Genomic DNA, 15,626 nt, shown 5'->3' with positions numbered 1-15,626 from the left:
GTGGGCATTTGAAGGGAGATATATATCTTCTTGATTTGAATTACACACTACTCAGTAAGAATAGTCTAAAGTAACACAAAAACAAATCGCACACTGGAAAAGATCCAATTGTTAAGGTGATATTCAAAGCGTCACAAAGCAAAAATAACTTTAAAAACAAAATTAAATACAAAATAACCTTAAAAAAGCGTCATAAAGGGGACCTTAACAAACAAAACATTAATGAATGCTACAAACTAAATAAAATAACAAATTCACATTCGGGAAAAGACTGATTTTTAAGATGATGTTTAACTTAACGCGTTATAAAGCGAAGCCGGAAAAATGTAGGAGGTAATCCTCTCGCTTCAGCACGACACTTCCGAAAACCTTGTTGGTTTCCTGACTTGGTGGTGAACCTGACAGCCGGAGTCTTCTCCAGGACCAAAGAACCGTAAAGGGTTGCATCATGACGGCAGCGGCTCCGGGGACCAGCAAGGCGGCCCACGGTGATGTGGCCGCGAAGAAGAAGAAGGGCCCCAGTGCTCTGGCGACGGCCTACCTGGTCATCTACAACGTTGTTATGACAGCAGGGTATGTAGCGTGTTTCCTGGTGCTAATGCTCATGTGTGTGTGTACGCATACATGTGTGCAAGAAATCACAAATAATCACATGCAATACTTCCCTTTTTTGTAATTTCACACCGCTGATTTTTAATGATTAACAGGCATATTGTAGGACGTTATCTTGGGAAGCAGCGCGAGCATGCTGTGTAGTGCATTAGCGTCCAAAGGCTAATAGAGATTAACGTTAAAGCAACAGACAGCCACCTGGTGTGCTCAGTGATTATAACTGACTGTCTGCATACAATCCACTCATAATCAGACAGATGGTTTATTGTCTGCAGACTCGCGTGTTTGTATTACACCAGAGAAATGTGGGTTACCATCTTGCATTGTCATGTTTTTGTGCAGAACGACTCGTTTTATCTTTGGTTATTCACAAAAGTTCAAATCAAACCATTAGAGAAAAAGTAAATGATGTGCACTGAGAGGATAAAGAATCTACGGAAGAGGATTAGATCCAAATGTGACATTTTCTTTGGGATGTGACCAAAAGTAAAACAAATCATTACATTTTTTCCTGAAAATCTTCTGACTTTTTTCTCGGAATTCTGACTTTCTACAAAAAATGAAGTAACTAAGCAAAGGTTAGAAGTATTTTTTAAACATGATTGTTGGACTTGAATTAAGATGTAATTTGAACTAAATCAGTGTGGACTGAAACAGAAACACTGTCTTGATTAGATGAACAAATAAATAAATCTCAGGTCAGTGAAAACTGATCAGTCAAATCTGGGGATTTGTGATTTTCCATTTCCCCAAAATTGTATTTATCACATTTGTTTTCATGTTAAATCTTTGGTCAGACAAAATGCGATGCCTCCCTAAACTTATGAGAAATAATGTTTCTCCCTTTTTTGAACATTTCCTAGGAAAAGTGTATCTGTTCATTAAAAACTGACTGTCAATCATTTAAATATTGGATAATTGCAGCCTTATTTATTATCCTAACTTCATTGAAACATTTTAGTGGGATGTTTGGTGAGAAGTAACCTTTGAAAATATAAAATGATCCAGAAAGTTTGCCTCTTAGAAATGTGTTTTTTGGAAAGCATTTATATAAAGAAATGGAAGTTTCTGAAATAGACTGGGTTGCGTTTTCCAAGTATTTGAGGTAGGACGTTTTTAAAGCTGTAGAAGTCCACATCAATAATGCCTCAGAGTGGTTTTACGTTTATTAAGCTATGCTATAAATTGTTCAGCAATACATTTTAAGAACTCCCTTGCCCGGCCCAGATTCTTGCTATAAATAACAAAATTAATTTTCCTGACACGTGAGCTGATAAATCTCTCCCCGTTTCTTATATTGCTCTGTTGTCTCAGACTGTTGCACAATCCGAACGGTGGGTGTTGTTTGCTCACTGTTCCAACCAGTCCGGTCACATTGTGAAAGCCTCGGTATTGACGGGCCACACAGAGCCTGCTTTGTATCGAGCACATGTGAGGGTGTCGAACACGCAAGTCTAATGCTGCGACTGCATTCAGAAGCAGCTAAACAGGCGTGGTCAGTTTCTGCCCAAACGGATATTGATATTTATCAATGACTGAGATTGAGGCCGGATAGATAAAGACACACACCTCTAGTTTCCTCTAGTTGTGCTTGTAGTGAATATTTATTTGCACTTTCCTTGTTGTTTGAGTTTGAATCTTTATGGTTTTTGCACTTATTGTAAGTGGCTTTGGATAAAAGCATCTTCAAAATGTACTGCAATGTAATGCTCTGCAGCTGACCTCTGACCTCTGTGTCCATGTGGACAAGCTCATTCTGAATGGTTTAATGCATTATATAATTACTGTATTACTGTTGAAACAGGTCTCGTGTGTTTACATCTAGCTTTTAGTATTTAATAAAAGCTGGAAAACAATGTTTTGCATTATATGACCCTAGTTTGTAGATTACTGTGTAAAGATATATAAGTGTGGTTGGTAGAATTGTCAAATATGAGGTTATAAAACATGTGTGTAAATGCAAGTTATGCAAAAATGAGTTGCTGTGCAGACTTTCATTGCAGCAGGAATGAAGTTATAAAGGCAAAAAGCCTGAAAAAATGATCTTAAAAAACATTTAAAGCCCGAATTAGAAACACAATAGGAATATATGTTAAATACAGTATGTGTTTCTTAATGTGGATCGGTGTTAGCCCTTACGATTCATTATCCAAGGGTAAAGATATCAGAGTACAATTGCGTCATATATTAAAATGTGGTCCTCATATTTCTACCTCTCACTCTGTGTTACTTTCCCACTTTGTCCTGCTACTGTTGCACAGCAATTTCCCTCGGGATAAATAAAGCGTCTTGAATCTTGAATCTACTTTGATCAACATCACTGTTATTTCATAAAAGCTCCCACTACCAAAGGACTCATTAATTAAGTGCACTCTTAATTAAGTGATTTATCAGACTCCACTTCCTTTTCTCGCTTTTATTCCAAACAGAAACCGCACACCTCTAACTCGTCTAGATTTCCGTTTCCATGATAAGATCATCTGGTAGATCTTGTTTCACATGTTTGCGATAACGCTCCGTTGTCCTCCCTCCTCCTCGTCTCCCTGCAGGTGGCTGGTGATCGCAGTGGGTCTGGTCAGAGCGTACCTGGCCAGAGGCAGCTACCACGGCCTGTACTACTCCATAGAGAAGCCTCTGAAGTTCTTTCAGACGGGAGCTCTCCTGGAGGTGAGGGAAGCACACAAATATCACAGTGTAGTTTATATATAATGCGCCGATATTTCAAAGATGACTATTGCGCCTATCAACACACAAAATCCATTTGGTGCAGTTTATGCAGATATTAAGGATTATTATTTTTTTTTTACAGCCGTGTAGTTGTTTAAAAATGCAACTGTATATTGTCCACGCAGTTCCAGCAGTGCAGGATTTATGGAATATAATTTCAGCGATTTTTGTCACGTTTTGCATCAATTAATTGTCAAAAAATGTGTTTACTTTTAATCACACACCTGCTGCTACATCACCAAATAAATAAAAGTTGTCATAAGTTTTGCATTTATTTACCAAACCAAATAAGTATTTTATAAAGACTTTTTAAAAGACTTTAAACTAATAGAAAAATACAAATTACTGAGATAAATATGGGAAAAAGGGACATTCAAATCGAGGTGAAAGACACGTCCCCAGTTCTATCACATGTGTTAAAGACACACACACACACACACACACACACACACACACACACACATGCAGACCCTGACACACGTGTGTAAAGTGCAGAGGCTCAGCAGCAGCAGGTGTTTCTCTGATCCTGTCCACACACACTGCAGCTCAGTGATGACAGACAGATCTTCCATTCATAAAATGATCTGAGTAACTTCCAGCATCGTGGTGTTTAATTGGACTTCACAGTGTTGACTGTCTTTTGGAAAATGCTTCTGACACACTAAGCTTGTTTTGTGTTAGAGAACTCTAAAAGCAATCATTTCCAGGAATGCACAAAAATGAATTCATGCAGGCAAAAAAACAACCGTTAAATCATGTGTTGCGTAATCTTCTGTTTTCTTTCCCTTCCTCAGATCCTGCACTGCGCTGTAGGTGAGTCTCTCTGCAGCCTCCACTCCTCTCTGCCCCTTCAGAGAGAGAGTCACACAACATGTTCCTATGTATTAGTGTGTTTCTGTGTCTCTCATGTGCAAATGTTCACTTAAGGTACCTGTAATCACATTTTCTCAGTGTTTAAGATATCTGATCGCATAAAACGACCACAGTATTTGGGGTTTCTTTAGATTTTGAATTCTACACGTGCAAAAACATACTATATCCCGCACTTTATAGAGTTAGCTTAGGCCTTTTCTACTAACTGACCGGCTCTTACAATGGTATGACTTGCTTGAAGTGAATATATTTGTTCTTTGGAGTTTGATTCTCATTTTTGCACTTATTGTAAGTTGCTTTGGATAAGTGTAGGGTAATGTATGGTAATATCCAACCTGTATTCAAAGTATTTCATCATTTTAAGGGTAAGATTTCTAAACTTCAGTTATAAGTAGGCTCATTAGAAGATGAAGTTAGGTTTATCTTTACATTTGTCACCCATCTGTATCTGGAGTTATTTGTTCATTAAAAGACTTTTAGCCTTCTTTAATCACTGCAGCAGCAGGATGATCAATGGATGTATTGATGCATTAGTCCCATATTTTGAGGCTACATTATATATTACCTTGGGTTATTGATTGCTTTATCATACACACCCAATTTGACTATGAAGGATTAAAGCTGTAAGGATATATAATTGCCAAATTTTCGTGTTTGAGGAGCTAAACGTCCAATGACTGCTAATGTTCTCTCCAGCGGTCCTAATGTGTCTGCAGATATCTCACCCCATTGTCCGACAGCGAGGCGTTGTGTTCCCTCTGCTCCCATTGTTATTATCACCCATCAGGTTGCGTTTGTATCTCAGATGTAAATAGGTACGGACAAACAGAAGCTTTTAAGATGTCAAGTGTTTGAGAGAGAGAAAGAGAGAGGGGAGAGAAAGAGAAAGAGAGAGGGGAGAGAGAAAGAGAGAGGGGAGAGAGAAAGAGAGAGGGGAGAGAGAAAGAGAGAGAGGAGCAGCTGTTTGCTGCCTTGGTGTTAATGTGTGAGCGCCTGAATGCCTCGCTGAGGTTCACAGTCCCTGCATCATGTCAGATTAATGAAAGATTATCTAGGCTCCCTATAGCTACACACACACACACACACACACACACACACACACACACACACACACACACACACACACACACACACACACACACACACACACACACACACACACACACACACACACACACACCCGTTTTCCATTGGTTACTGAAATCGGGGTCCTATTACAAAAAATACATTTATCCTTTAGACAATATTTTCTGATCTCAGGTGGACGATTTCTTTTCTGTATTTCCTTTTTGTTGTTTTGTTAACACACATTATGTTGTAATCTTATTTGGGGAAGGACAAGATAAGCACATTGCTGCTTTCTTACATGCAATACTCATTTAGAAGCACTTTTTATATTCTTTTATTAACCAAAAACTTCAGGTATTTCGCCCCCCCCCCCCGATCCTGATCCACTACAAAATGAAATGGGTTCTTCTGTACTCTGATACCAAGTTTCAGGCAAATCAGACCAGTAGTTTTTCTTAAACCAAGATAAACAAACAAACCAAAAACACAACATCCTCATTAGCGGTGATTAGCCCCAGAAGATCAACAACCTCTCAAATTAATGACCCAACTAATAATTGGTAGACATTCATTCTGTTTTAGATTTGCTAATAAAACAAACTGATATTCCTTTGAATAAAAGGCACCGTGCCATTGAGATCTCTCTCACACATGTACAGTGTTACTCTGTCGTGTCTAATTGTTTGTGTCTAATCCTCCAGGAATCGTCCCCTCCTCCGTGGTCCTGACGGGGTTCCAGGTGATGTCCCGGGTCTTCCTCACCTGGGCCGTCACACACAGCGTCAGAGAAGTACGCTGACTCTGGTTTTTCTTATTCACACACATTGTCTCTGTCCGATGGACTCGGTATGCGTGACACAGCGATGTAAAAAGGTGCATTCATGACCCAAAGTGACCCGTTGATGTACTGTTTGCCCTGCTGATAGATCGGAGAGGAGTACATGTGTAAGTAGAGTCAGACGGTCTTGCTGTAGGGGTGCAGGAATGAGTTTTAGAGGAGTGAATATGTCCTTTTCTTTGTGTGTTAAATGTATGATGCTTATCTCAAGCTGTTCTCTCTTATGGCAGTGTGTGTGGTAGTTGAGCGAGTGTGTGATGAGACGTTTTAACACCACTTTTGCATCGGTTTTAAACCTTAATATGTGAGGATATCTGCCTGCAGTGTGATGTGATCTCACAGCATGGTTCTGCTTTGAGAGGTGCAGCATGATGCAACCCCGTCCTGTTCCTGCGTCCCCCTCCCATCATGCTTTGCATTTGCCGTTGCAGGTGCAGAGTGAGGACAGCGTGCTGCTGTTCGTCACGGCCTGGACCGTCACAGAGATCATCCGCTACTCCTTCTACACCTTCAGCCTCCTCAACCACCTGCCGTACCTCATCAAATGGGCCAGGTAGGAAAGCCAGAGTGGTGTCAGTGAAGGGGGCAATTCTATTTTAATCTGCACCTGCGGAAAAGCATGTTTTTTAACGATATTTGCAAAATTAGGTCATCTCATTAGAGCTGGGTCAAGCCTCAATACTTGTATTAATCAGACTCTTAGTTGGGTAACCTTCTTGATCAGATATCTCCTTACTTTATTCCATTATTTTACCATATTTATACAGTTTGAGGGCTCAATTATGAGTGAAAAAGGCCACTAAATGTCTGTTAATTACCTGTTTTATCTGCCCGAGAGTCCAAATCCCAGATATATATTATTAACAATAAAGTGAGACTCATTTAAAACCGTCACCAAGCAATTGTTTAGCATTTCTAGACACACTTGCATGGTGGAGATGAGGAGAATTAGGTTTTATCAAACATGTTTTTGAACCATCTTTCAAAATTAGGTCATTTCCCAAGAGCCTCATTACTATGTCCTTGCTTTATTCCATTATGTTAGCATACTTATACAGTTTCAGGGCTCAATAATGATGATGAAGGAATGAAAAAGGCCAATAAAATGTTAGTGAGATGAGTGCAAGGTAATGCATCCAAATCAAAAAGTCCAAATCCCAGATATATACATTTGCAAAACCTTGCATTGTAAACCATTGACCGCGAATAATTGATTAGCATTTTCAGAAACACTTGCATGGTGGAGATCAGTAAAAGGAGCTTCATTACTTGTATTAGTCAGATTCTTAGTTCTGATACCTTCTTGATCAGATATTCCCTTACTTTATTCCATTATGTTAGCATACTTATACAGTTTCAGGGCTCAATATTGATGATGAAGGAGTGAACTTTGTGTTTAAAAACATTGAGCAAGCAGTTGTTCAGCATTTCTAGACACACTGGAGACCAGGAAAAGAAGGTGTTCTAAAACACATTTTTGAGATTCAAGATGACTTGCTTTAGTCAGATTCTTAGTAGTGACCTTTTATATCATATATCCCCTTATATATAGACAGACTCCTCTTTTTGTTGAGCTATTTGTTTAAGAATTGCCAAAGAAATAGTGAGAAAAAAGCCCATAAATATGAAGAAGAGGCAAAACCTTGCCTTTAAAGCCGTTGACCAAGCAATTGTTGGTCATTTGTAGACACACACTCACAAGCTGGAGATCAGGAAAGTCAATCTGAAGGTGGTGTCAGAGCAGCAACGCGTGCTTTTGAACAATATTGCAAAATGAGGTCATTTCATAAGAGCTGGGTCAAGCATCAGTCCTGGTATTAGTCTGATTCCTAGTTGTGTAACCTTCTATATCAGATATTCCCTTTATATAAAGACATGTTTACACAGTTTCAGTGCTCAATAGGATCATTTTCCTCTAGGATTCATGTGTCCTTTAAAGCATTTAGTTCATCAATTGTGAAAAATGTCCATAAATGTGTTCTTGAGATCATTTAACCGCCTGTTTCATCTGCCTTTCTCAATAACATAAGACACGTATGAAGAAGACATTGCATTTCAAAACATACACCATGCAACCGTTTAGCATTTTTAGACACACTTGTAAGGCGGAAACGAGGTAAATGAATCTGAAGATGGGGTCAGTGCCAGTGAACTCTTATATTTAATTGAACAATCTTTGCAAAATTAGGTCATTTCATAAGAGCTGAGTCAAGCATCAGCCCTTCTTACAAGGTCACACTGCTACAGGAAGCGTAATGCTATCACAAAAAGTATTACTCCTCAAACTGATGTGTTTTTAATTAAAAAAGCGAAATTGAATCTAGATAATTGAGCTGTTTCCTCCATAAAAAAAAACCTTACATCTCCTGGGGTTTTTCTGCGTCTCCCTCCAAGGCAGCGGTCGTTAAGTGCCTCCCTCCCCGCGGTCTTTGTTGCTAGGTAGCAAATGAGCCTGTCGCTATATTGGTATTCAATGCTCAGATTGAGTCGCACACTTAGAGGCAGAACAATTGGTCGTGCATCCGTGGAAAATCCGCAGAAGGATGAGAAATAGACGCTGTGTTTGGAGAGCCAGTTATATGAGAGGGTGAACTTTGTCTGCAGTTCTGAAGGAGTTCAGTGCGTCGACGATATGTAATCGGAGCGCGCTCTGCAAAAAGCCTCATGCAACAATTGAACATTTAGAGGCACGCAGAGGCGGTGGTGTTTGCTTTATTAATTTTTAGCACGCTGTCTGAACTGACTTTATATATATTAAGCATTTTGGATGTAGTAGTGTTTGCTCCACTGTCACAAAAGCCATAACACAGCTTTGTTTTTGTTTGTTTTTGGCTTATTTGGGATGTGATTATGTGAATGCAATCTTTAAAGGTTCTTCTTTCTGTGTGGTTTCTCGGTACAGAATTGAAACGTGCGTCATGTCTTTACTTTAATGCGTAGTTGTGGTGTTTACACATCCTTCCCTTTATGGCTTTTTCTTTAACACCGACAATTCCTCAGTGTTTTAGATTATGACTTTCTGATAATATTACGCTTTTTTAAAATACAATATACTAATGCTTGTTTTCACATTTTACAACAAAGCCTATAAAGCATATAAAACCAGCCAAACTATGGAAGAATTTCCTCTTTTTAGCAGGAAAGTGAGATATGTATTTAAACAATTAGTGACATGTCTAAAAGGAGAGCTGTGCTAGAACATGCGCTAAGTTTCACCAATGCTTCTGCAGCAAAAAGTGCAAATCTAAATTCATGTCATTCACTCTTGTTGCAAAAACAATATGATTTATTCTCCTGTTTCTCCGTCCCCTCTGCTGCAGGTACACCTTCTTCTTCGCGCTGTATCCGATGGGCGTGTCGGGGGAACTGCTGACCATCTACGCGGCGCTGCCGTACGTTCAGAAGACGGGCCTGTACTCCGTCACTCTGCCCAACAAGTACAACTTCTCCTTCGACTACTACAGCTTCCTCATCATCGTCATGATCTCATACATTCCCCGTGAGTCAACGAGCAGATTCTCCCTCTTCTTTAATCAGATTAAACAGCTATAATTGGTTTAGGGTTAACAGTAATAACTTCAGTTTTTGGCATTTACCTAAGGAACGAAAAGTGTAATACTTTACCTTTAAATAATAGTTGATTATAATCATAATTGTCTTGTTTTTTAATGTATTAAAAGACATTCAAATAATTACCACCCCGAGAAAACAAAGTACAACAAAAATAATAAAATAATAATACATAAACATTAATAAAGTAATATATTAATAAAGTAATACATTAATAAAGTAATATATTAATAAAGTAATATATTAATAAAGTAATATATTAATAAAGTAATATATTAATAAAGTAATATAGTAATAAAGTAATATAGTAATAAAGTAATATAGTAATAAAGTAATATAGTAATAAAGTAATATATTAATAAAGTAATATATTAATAAAGTAATATATTAATAAAGTAATATATTAATAAAGTAATATATTAATAAAGTAATACATTAATAAAGTAATATATTAATAAAATAATACATTAATAAAGTAATACATTAATAAAGTAATATAGTAATAAAGTAATATATTAATAAAGTAATACATTAATAAAGTAATATATTAATAAAGTAATACATTAATAAAGTAATACATTAATATATTAATAAAGTAATACATTAATAAAGTAATACATTAATAAAGTAATATATTAATAAAATAATACATTAATAAAGTAATACATTAATAAAGTAATATAGTAATAAAGTAATATATTAATAAAGTAATACATTAATAAAGTAATACATTAATAAAGTAATACATTAATAAAATAATACATTAATAAAGTAATACATTAATAAAGTAATATATTAATAAAGTAATATATTAATAAAGTAATACATTAATAAAGTAATACATTAATAAAGTAATATATTAATAAAGTAATATATTAATAAAGTAATATATTAATAAAGTAATATATTAATAAAGTAATACATTAATAAAGTAATATATTAATAAAGTAATATATTAATAAAGTAATATATTAATAAAGTAATATATTAATAAAGTAATATATTAATAAAGTAATACATTAATAAAGTAATACATTAATAAAGTAATATATTAATAAAGTAATATATTAATAAAGTAATATATTAATAAAGTAATATATTAATAAAGTAATACATTAATAAAGTAATATATTAATAAAGTAATATATTAATAAAGTAATATATTAATAGAGTAATATATTAATAAAGTAATATATTAATAAAGTAATATATTAATAAAGTAATACATTAATAAAGTAATACATTAATAAAGTAATATATTAATAAAGTAATATATTAATAAAGTAATATATTAATAAAGTAATATATTAATAAAGTAATACATTAATAAAGTAATATATTAATAAAGTAATATATTAATAAAGTAATACATTAATAAAGTAATACATTAATAAAGTAATATATTAATAAAGTAATATATTAATAAAGTAATACATTAATAAAGTAATACATTAATAAAGTAATATATTACTTTATTAATGTATTACTTTAAAATACAATTATCACAGTGATGCAACAGACATTAATATAGTAAATATATAAATAAGTTGTGTAGAAATATACAAATATAAGTAGTAAATAATACTAATAAATAATTTAAAACATGCTTTTAAAAATACATTATATAGTACACTAAGTAAATACATAAATATACGATACAAACATATACAAATAGAAGTATTAAATAATAATAAATAAATAGTAAATAATAATATATATTTTAATAACATCCACAATAAATCAGATAAAATGTAATGGCATGTGAAAAACTTATAATTATGAGACAAACTGAGTGTAAATGTACAGATTTCCTTGATGCTTTTGTTTTCTAGTGTAATTTAAAACTCACTCAGCCTTTAGATAACATACTGACTGATATTCGTCGCCCCCCCCCCCCCAGTCTTCCCCCAGCTTTACTTCCACATGATCCGACAGAGGAAGAAGGTCCTGGGCCACGCGGAGGACTACAGCAAAGTGGAGTGAGCGTAGCGGCGTTCAGACACAATCTGACAAAAAGGGAAAACCAAAACGACGGAAAAGAAGAAGAGGAACAAAATCACGTCTGCTTAAAGAAACCAGAGCCGGCTTTAAACCACTGGCAGGAGATCAAATTATCGAGCAACTTTTGTTTTTCTTTCCTAGCATTTTTTGACCCTGAGGTTGTGTAGAAAAAAACCCCATGAACAAACTGGTGTTTTATTTTGTCGTTTTTATTTATTAAGTTAAGTTAGTCAGGGAGTTCGCAGCTGTAAGGGCACTGCGTCTGAACCGGTTGCTGTGTGAGCACGGGGCAGATCTCGGTCGCAGCAGGGCGCTGAACCGAAGACGCACTGATAGAAAACGATAACCTCCTTTTTTAATTGTCACCGTTAGAAAATCCCTCATAGATTTTTCACCTCCTCCTTTATTCTCTTTAGGTTTTTGTTTACTATGATGTAGACAGATTAATGTGAACACTAGTACGGACACTAGGTCGTAGGTTTTGCATAAACAGTGTTTGTCGGAGCGAACTGTGGTCCAGATTTTCTTTGTTCTCTTTCATTCATTTCAGCCAAAGGTTCACAAACATTCCTGATTTAGTTCAATAAACCCTTTTTCCATTCTGTGCCTGCATGGTTTTTATGTTTGCTCGTGTGTTAGCTGCTGGATGTAGTTTGTCTCCGTTGCATTAGTAATCTGAATGTTCATTTTCCCAGTGATGACTGTGAGTTGAGTCTCTTATTTTCCCCACTTGTTGATGTTTAGGTGGTTTATACATTATTAATAAGAGGCAACCAGTATGTTTTCCCATCACACATTCATTCATCCTCCTTCTCTTCATGCGATTGAGTTTTTCCTTATATTATCTATTAAGAGTGACTCATTTTAGCATCTATAGCTCATTAAAACACACTTTCATGCAAGCTTTATTAAGCTCTCAGGCTTCACTCCATCTATACCTAGTTAAAGAGGTGAATGTGTCTTATAAATGGGATGTAAGAACGTGACTGAAGACGAGTTATTTAGTAAAAACATACTTAGCAGAACGTAGCAACATGTTTTCTGAAGAAATTAGCTTTGATAAAACCGCCTCGTAGCCCAAATATATGTTGGTTTATTCAACTTTAAGGACTTTTATTTTGAAAAACCGATTGATATCGCTTTACTTTGGTACAAAAAGTCATTTTAAATAAAGTAATTCTAGCTTAACTAAGTGACATGTCCTTGTTATTGCTTTAAAAAGGGCTTTTGAAGGTAGCTAACTGGGGACTTAATTGAATGAGTGAGCTCGTAGTCATGCTTTTTTTAATGAGTTGGATCTAATAACGCACTGTACAGAGGGTACAGAACAAACTGATTCATACTTCTACTTTTTCAGGTTTTGTTTGCTATGTTCACATTTGTTATGCAAATTCTTGCTCATTGTTTCTGGACAAAGTCTGAGTTTTTAATCCTGAATGCTTGATTTATATTTTGTCTGGTTCTGTTGCAGCTGAGTACCTTAACATCATGCAAAGAATATACATTTTATTGACCTCAGTTATATTTCCATGCAGCAAAGCAAGCGCTCTTACCACACGAGGTCAGCAGAACCACTAGTTTTTAGCTTAAATTGCTCTTCAAACTGTCTGTTCACCAAAGACCACATCGTCACGTAAAGATAGTTTTGGTTGCATTGAGCCTCATTTTCCGATATGCAATCTCCTCTCTGTGATTTCTGCCTCCATGCCGGTGAATAGGATGTAGTTGGTAGTGTTTTCAGCATTTAAAAACAACATAAAAGGCTCAAAAACAGCCACAGCTATCTTTTACTACTTCTACCATTTCATGATTTGTTTGTAAAAGTCACATTGTTGATGCGTACCGTTTGCTCATTGTTCACGGACAAAGTTGTGAAGTTTTAATCCTGAATGCTTGATTCTGTCCGAGACTTCTTTAACATCAGGCTGAAACAGATTATTTTATTGACCCTGTTAAGCTAAAATGTCTCTCCGCTGTCCGTCTGATTATATTTCACTGCAGCAAAGTGAGCCGCTGCAACCACATGAGGTCAGCAGGAACAAGACTTCCAGGTGAAGTTACTTTTTAAACGGTCTGTTCACTCAATTACACAGAACATATCGTCACAGACAGATCGGTTTGGTTGTGTTTGACTACCTTTTAATATATGCAATCTCATCTCTTTGATTTCTGCCTCCATGCCAGTCCATTGGAAGTGAATGCAATGTATTTTTTAGGGCTTTAAAAACAGCATCAAATCTAAAAAACAGCAACGTGTGTTTCTGCTAAACTGTGCCTGTTTTTTTCTCCTCTAAGTCAGAGAGAAGTCACCGGTCGTGCATCGCATAATGCTATTAGTTACAACTGTGTTTGATAAGTCATGTGAGAAAAGGCTTATTCATCAATGGTCCTGTCCCCCCTGTCCCCTAACCCCCCCCCCCCCCCCCACCCTCCAGGGATTCTCTGAATAGTCCATTTAACAAGCTGTCAATAGCTTTTAGTTGTTCTCTTAAAGCTGTCCTGTGAGGTCCATTGGCCACAGCGAAAGCGGGTGTGCTGCCATGATATTCTAAAGGTCCCCCTATTATACTCGTTTCCAACACTATATTACGGGTGTCAGACGTATACAGAACATGTCTCTGATTGGCTGAAACACCAAACAGATCATAGTAGCAAGCTTCTGTTTCAGCCCTGTTCCAAAAGTGCTGATTCCGTGTCTGTAGCTTTAAATGCTAATGAGCTGCTGCTGGCCACGCCCCCTCTGAGATGTGATTGGTTTCAAAAAAATACAATGGTGCAATAGGAGGAGACTCAGGTGAAAAGTTGAGCGGGGGTTAGCTTGGTTGGTTATTGGGACAGAGGGGACACATATTTATGTACATGAGGAAGGGGATTTTGCATAATAGGTGACCTTTACATCAGATTTAATCATGTCTTTTGTGACTCCATCTAATTCTTTCATTGCATTGGAGTGGAAGCAGAAATCTTAGAAAAGGACATCACTGCCGAAACCCTTCACATGTCTAATACTGTTCTTCTTCTAATGGCGCGTTTTCATTGGTAACTGTGATGGTTACGTTAACTGGAGCTTCTTTAAAGGGTGCTCTGACATCCATCAGTGTGAGCCGTGTCACCATCCTCCGAAACACACATGCTATGTTGCTGAAGCCTCACACTCCTTTACTCTGTAGCAAAGTGAGCAGCTGTAAGGTCAAATCTATCTTTCCCTCCTCCCCTCCCCCCACCTCCTCCCCCCCACCCCACCCCGGTAAATGGTTGAGCATGACTTGGGATACTTTCTGGAAATATCTTGCAGGAGCAGAAGTGCAGCTCATTGCATGCAAGAGGAAATCTGGATGCCTGGAATGATGACGATGATGGTGGTGATGATGATGATAATGTGTGTGTGTTACAACCTTACCCAAAAGAGAAAATACAAAAGCATGGCATATGTTACTCCAGAACTGGTTCTACTTAATAAAGTTTTGATACAACTGTTTGCATGGGGCCAGCAGACTTTGTACAGGTATGAATAATGAGTATATATTTACAATAAACCTATGATATGGTAAGCATATTCACTATTCTTCATTATGAGTGTATACTTCACATGCACTGTTACATGTATAATGGAGGATTGGTGGATTGGCTATGGACGTTAATGTGTAAAATAAACCTACATGTACCCGTGAGTCCATTGAGATGGAAACATGTACTGTTGGTTGCACATTTTAGCAGCAGGGCTTCACACAAACCAAAGTATATTATAGCTCATTAGCACCACTGCTATGCACTCAGACTGATTGGATGACATGCATGTGGCAGGTCAGGATGTGACGGTGCCTTTCATCTTCATGCTGATCGTATCGCCGGCTTCTGATGTAAAGAAAGTCCACAGCTCCAATACTTAGCAGGTTAAATGGGGCAGAGAGTCACATGCAAATACATATATAAACAG

The 15,626-nt window shown here is 36.6% G+C and overlaps 1 protein-coding gene across 1 annotated transcript; it reads left to right on the top strand.

Moving 5' to 3' along the window:
• The first annotated feature begins 339 nt into the window (after window positions 1-339).
• hacd2 (3-hydroxyacyl-CoA dehydratase 2) lies at window positions 340-12,293 on the top strand. Its single transcript, XM_063888222.1, has 7 exons — window positions 340-573; window positions 3,162-3,279; window positions 4,134-4,152; window positions 5,982-6,070; window positions 6,550-6,671; window positions 9,439-9,617; window positions 11,589-12,293. The coding sequence occupies exons 1-7, from the start codon at window positions 449-451 to the stop codon at window positions 11,669-11,671; spliced, it is 735 nt and encodes a 244-aa protein (XP_063744292.1). The 5' UTR covers window positions 340-448; the 3' UTR covers window positions 11,672-12,293.
• The last annotated feature ends 3,333 nt before the right edge of the window (window positions 12,294-15,626 follow it).

The sequence above is a fragment of the Eleginops maclovinus genome, chromosome 7, assembly GCF_036324505.1.
Source record: "Eleginops maclovinus isolate JMC-PN-2008 ecotype Puerto Natales chromosome 7, JC_Emac_rtc_rv5, whole genome shotgun sequence".
Classification (NCBI taxonomy): Eukaryota; Metazoa; Chordata; class Actinopteri; order Perciformes; family Eleginopidae; genus Eleginops; species Eleginops maclovinus.
This window is presented reverse-complemented; position numbering and strand designations above follow the sequence as displayed.